Source organism: Chaetura pelagica, unplaced genomic scaffold (assembly GCF_000747805.2).
Source record: "Chaetura pelagica isolate M959 unplaced genomic scaffold, ChaPel_1.0 scaffold20, whole genome shotgun sequence".
Classification (NCBI taxonomy): domain Eukaryota; kingdom Metazoa; phylum Chordata; class Aves; order Apodiformes; family Apodidae; genus Chaetura; species Chaetura pelagica.
The window spans coordinates 6,157,316-6,162,690 of record NW_009951958.1 but is presented as its reverse complement, the minus strand read 5'-3'; the positions used below and the strand labels follow the sequence as shown (position 1 = coordinate 6,162,690).

General features: G+C 47.1%; 1 protein-coding gene across 1 annotated transcript in view; it reads left to right on the top strand.

The window, feature by feature from the left end:
- Positions 1-4,105: 4,105 nt before the first annotated feature.
- The window catches only part of ATP13A5 (ATPase type 13A5), a 31,249-nt gene continuing 29,979 nt past the window's right edge, over positions 4,106-5,375 (top strand). The window contains exon 1 of the mRNA XM_010000525.1: positions 4,106-4,168. Coding sequence (XP_009998827.1) covers positions 4,106-4,168 — 63 coding nt within the window. The remainder of the gene's footprint in view (positions 4,169-5,375) is intronic.

Below are 5,375 nucleotides of genomic sequence, written 5' to 3'. Positions count from 1 at the left end.
TGTGGACATGCTGGCCTATGGCTTGAGTCCAAGGCTCTAAGCAAGACAAGCATTCATCAACTGGACTGGTCTTTCTGCCCCAGTGGCTGCGTTGTTGTGGAGTTAAGCAAGCACACAATTCAGGGAAGAACATGAGGACATGAGGTACTACTGCCCAGTACAAGGCTTGGTGGCCAAGTCCTGATGACAGGAGATACCTCTGGAGAGCTGAAGGTACCATGGTACTGTCTCCAAAGTTTGGAGGTGTTGGTATAGCACATGCCAAGGGCTGATTGTCTTCCTCTGTCAGCAAGTTGTGCCACAGAGAAAGTGCCCTGGACACTGACAGAATCCTCAACAGCACAGAGAGGAGGAATGTCACCCCTATGTCCTGGAGGGCAGCTGGAACAAGTGGTGTATTACCAGCATGTGGTCTGTGGCATGGGCTGTGAACACTGGAAAGTACGTTGTGTTGTTACATACCAGAAACATTAAATGCTTGTTGTAGCTGCCTTTTACACTTCTAGGGAGAAGAGATTGCTCATTTGACTGGACTATGTTGTACTTGATTAACATACCACTGAATACAGCCTACCCTGTTCGCTGAAATGAATGTAAATTTAATTATAAATGTCTTTTTGTTTCTTTGTGGACAGAGGGTGCTATTTTACTTCTTGCTGTAGGTTATTTGCTCTCTTCCTTATACTTCAGAAGTACCTTTTGGCATGGCTACAGCTTCATGTTTCCTTACAGCTAAATGGATATCTGATATTTGAGCAAAACCAGAGCTTTGGTAAGTGCACAAAGAAGAAAAAGGACCTGAACAGCATTAAGAGGGCACTTGTGCACCAATAAAGAAGGAGAGTTCAAATTGTGAAATGTAGAGGATCAATAAAGGTAGGTATCCCCAGCACGTCCCTCTCCTGTCCCCCAGTGCCTCCTCCTCCTGTGTCTGTGGGCAGAGAGCTCTTTGCCCTTCAGATTTGCCCCACTCAGAATATGCCAAGAACTGCAGTTTCTTGACTAAGCAGTTCAAGAGGGACTGGATCTGTGTGTCTCCAGCAGGTATTCGAAGCCAGAGTTGCACTGAAGAGGTCTGGATTACTCTCTGGAAGAGTTTCCTCTCCGTAGCAGTCCAGTGAAGATGCAGACACAGCCTTCTGGTTTGACTTGTCATCTGGAAAGGCTGCAAATCAGGGGCCTTGCCTGGTGTTTCAGGGAAGTGGTGGCAAAGGCAGAGCTCTGAACAAGATCTTGCCTTTCCTTCACTGCCTTTCTCTTGCTCTCTGAAGTACCTGACTCAACCATGCACCTTCAGTGCTTGCAAAAACCAAGTCAGAGACCCAAGTGGTCCAAGCTGCCTTCCCCACACTCCTCTGCCTATCTCAGGGAAGCAGCCAGGTGAGATTGGCAGATAACTAATAGAAGTATCCAGCCAAGGTGCCTGGCCAAGGCAGTGTGTGTTTCAGCTCCAGCTGCAAGAATCACACAAAAATCTCCTTGTGAAGCCCCTCAGTGATGCTTGGTTTTGTCCCACCATGTTGCCCTGGATAATACACAGCCCTGTAGGTGCATGCTGATGCTGAGGGCTTCACCTAGGCAGTGCTATGGAATGGGGAAGAGAAGGGCTTTCAGACAGGCTATAATTCAGGTTTGTCTTGATTATTCTCCTTTGGAGAGTGCCAAAACAGTCTGTCCTGTTAAGATGAGAAGCCCAGAGCAGTGGGTGCTTGTGCCAGGTGGACGGGACCAGGACCCAGAAGCAATTCTGAAGCGCCCTTATCCAACTGTTTTCCCTAATGTTTTATTTGCTTTGCTGGTTGGTGATGTTTTAGAGCATTTCCCCAGCTCTTTCTGCCTTGTGTGTGCTCAGCTGAAAGGGGCACCACACAGAGCAGCACACTTTCCCTGGGCTCTCTGGGCATGATTTGGCTCAGTACTGGAGGCATTAGGCTATATAAGTGCAGTGTCCTTCACAGACTGACCCACTGTCCTCTCCAGGATACTGGATTAGTGCACAGGATGTGTTGTGGTGGTACAGCTATAGAATATCTAAACTAACTCTGAAAATCTAGCTGCTTAATCTAACAAGAAATTGGTCTGATTTCTTCTTGCCTCTAATAAGAATATGAGAAAAAAAAAAAAAAGCAGTTGACTGTCTTTTGTGTATTATAGGAGTTATTATGTTTCCCTTCAGCCTTCTCATTTCTAGTTTAAATAAACTTAGTTATTCAGCTTTTCCTCGAAGGTCATGTCTCTTGCCACTTAGGTGGCACCTCCTGAGATGCTGAACTCCAATCAAGGACTTGCTGACAGTGAGTTGAGTGGAGTAATTTCCTCCCATCTTACAGATCTCACCAACCTCTTTTTACTGTGGCTCAGAATGACAGTCACACTTTTGGCAAGAGGAAACACAACCTGCAGTTGGCTACATCTCTTTCTCTGTCATACACCTGCTTGGCCACTACTTCTGCATTTTGTTCATGCTTCCTCCAGCTACTAAGTGCAGCATTTTCCTGAATTTCATATGGTCATTTCAGCCTATCAGGCTAGGATCTCAAAATCTTGCTACATTGTTTCTTTTCTTTAAAGCAGGCACTTCCATCAGCTCAGTGTCATGAACACCTTTGACTTGTCCTATCCATCCTGTTATCCAAGCTGCTAACAAGAACATGAATATTTTGTGTGACAGGATGGGCAGTGAACCTCCTACTTTGGGTCCAACCCTTCAGCCCATCATAGAAAAATCCTATTTCTCAGTATCTTTGTATCTCAGGAGGAGCTCTGTCAAAAGCCTAAATGTGCCACATTAACAGCTTGTCTCTTGTTCCCTGCAGCATCTCCCTGGCATGGAGGAAATTCTCTTAGTTTGATAGGATCTCCCTGTACCGGATCTATGTTAGTTACTCCTTATCACAGAATCACAGAATCCTAGGGGTTGGAAGGGACCTCAAAAGATCATCTAGTCCAACCCCTCTGCCAGAGAAAGATCACCTAGAGCACATCACACAGGAACGTGTCCAGGTGGGTTTGAATGTCTCCAGTGAAGGAGACTCCACAACCTCTCTGGGCAGCCTGTTCCAGGGCTCTGTCACTCTCACAGCAAAGAAGTCTTTTCTGATGTTTATGTGGAACCTCCTATGTTCCAGTTTGCACCCATTGACCCTTGTCTTGTACTGGACATCACTGAAAAAAGCCTGGCTCCATCCTCTTGACACTCACCCTTAATGTATTTGTAAACACTGATGAGGTCTCTCCTCAGTCTGCTCTTCTCCAAGATAAAGAGACTCAGCTCCCTCAGCGTTTCCTCATCAGGGAGATGTTCCACTCCCTCCATCATTTCTGCGGCTCTGCACTGGACTCTTTCAAGCAGTTCCCTGTCCTTCTTGAACTGAGGGGCCCAGAACTGGACACAATACTCCAGATGCGGCCTCACCAATGCAGAATAGAGAGGAAGGAGAACCTCCCTTGACCTACTAACCACACCCTTTCTAATGCACCCCAGGATGCCATTGGCTTTCTTGGCTACAAAGGCACATTGCTGGCTCATGGTCATCCTCCTGTCAGAGTTATCTGAGGGTCAGACTTTTCTTATCTGTCAGACTTACCTTATCTGCAGACTTACTGAGGGTGCACTCTATCTCCTCATCCAAATCAGCAGGTGCTTCTCTCAGACGTGCTGCAGGTGGTCCCTGGTACTAACATGGCTGCTCTGGGTCTGCTGTGCATGGGGCTGTGGCACTGCCCCACCTTCTCCTTGCCTTGTGCCTCAATTTCCCTCCCAGTCCTGAGCAGAGTCACCTCCCCTGCAGGGGACTGCAGGTGCCCTCCCTCTGTTGCTGCAGCTCAGCTCCAGACAGTCCCACCTCACAGCCAAGCTGGAAGGCAGAGCAGCACACTGCTTACATAAGCCAGGCATTTCAGGGCTTCACACGTGAGGGTGGATTTTCTTCCCTCTCCTGGGAGCCTAATAAGAAGCGTGTGCACTGTGAGGCTTTCAAAGGCAGCAAGTAGGACTGTGATGAGAGCTGACTTCAACACTGGCCTGAGTTCAAGCCAGTAACTGCACTCAAGGTTGCTTGACTCCAGCAACAAGGGTATCTAGGACTGAAAACAACGTGGGCAGATGGAGGAAAAGCTTTGGAAGGATCACTGTGTGCTCCTCAACGAAGGTGAAGAAAATGAGCTGGTAAGGAGTGGGGGACTGCGCTGGGTTTTGGTTTCCTTGTTCATCTCTTGCCACGTGCCCATTTTGGATATGCCTCTGGTTCTTCTTCACCCTCACTCCTCATTCAGGCACTGTCTCTTCAACATAGCTTTGGTGAAGGAAAAACCCTGGCTCAGTTATTTCTGACTTTGAGACTGATTTTTGCAAAGTAAGGGCTAAGTGAAGAACATACTAATTCAGTCCACAGGCACAAAATACAGAAGAGACCACTTCACCCAGCAGAAGTCACCTAGCCAGGGAGCAGTGTCCCTTTACTCATTGTCTGTTTCGTTGTCTTTTCCAACTTCATTGTGAGGATGTCTACTAATGGGTACAATTTCCCTTGCTGGGTAATCATGTATCTGAAAGCAAGACACAGGGAAAGTGCTTCAAATGAATTTTATCTCAGACAGTTGTCTGAAGTAGTGATTAAATCACGTCTCCTGAAATGTCTTTGCTGCTTTCCAGGTCTAGGAAGACTGGGCAGATGACCAGTTTACTGCAGCTCTCATGGCAGGAATCTTGTTTCTCAGTCTTTTGCAGCAGCTTTTATGGAGCTACTCTGTCCTTACAAGGGTTTTTTATTAATGTTAATTGAATCTACTTTCTGTCTTTGCCTGTGATTGATTATTGATTATGTGCAACAGCCTGGAAGGTCTGCACTAAGTGAGCATTTATCAAACACAATGAACTGGAAACTCTTCCTCTACCTGCTATCATGGAGTGATTACACAGAGTCTGGTGAGGGTGGGAGCAAAACTTTCTCCTCTGGCTTTCTGTGCCAAGCATACCTGGAATCCAGATATTTCCAGTGCATGGAGTGGGAACAGAAGTAGATGCTTCTGCACAGGTGTAAAATATAGTCCTGACACTCCTGCATTTGCTAGAGATCTGCATGTGCTGTGTGCACTGGAAGCACAGCAGCATGTTCCCCCAAGACAGGAGTTTCTATCCTCTGTAAGCACAGGCTGCCAGTCAGAGCTTCCCAGCATCTCTGGTGCCACTGTTTGCCCAACCTTGGGGACAGAGAAAGTATCTCCATCATGGGCATGCCAGTGCTCAGGGCACACACAGGTGGAAGAGACTCTGTACTGTGGAGCATACTTGCACCTCTGGATCAGGATTGCTTGCAGGGTTACTAATAGAGGTGGAGCTTCAGCTTCCTTGGGTTGCCTTTAGTAAATTCCTG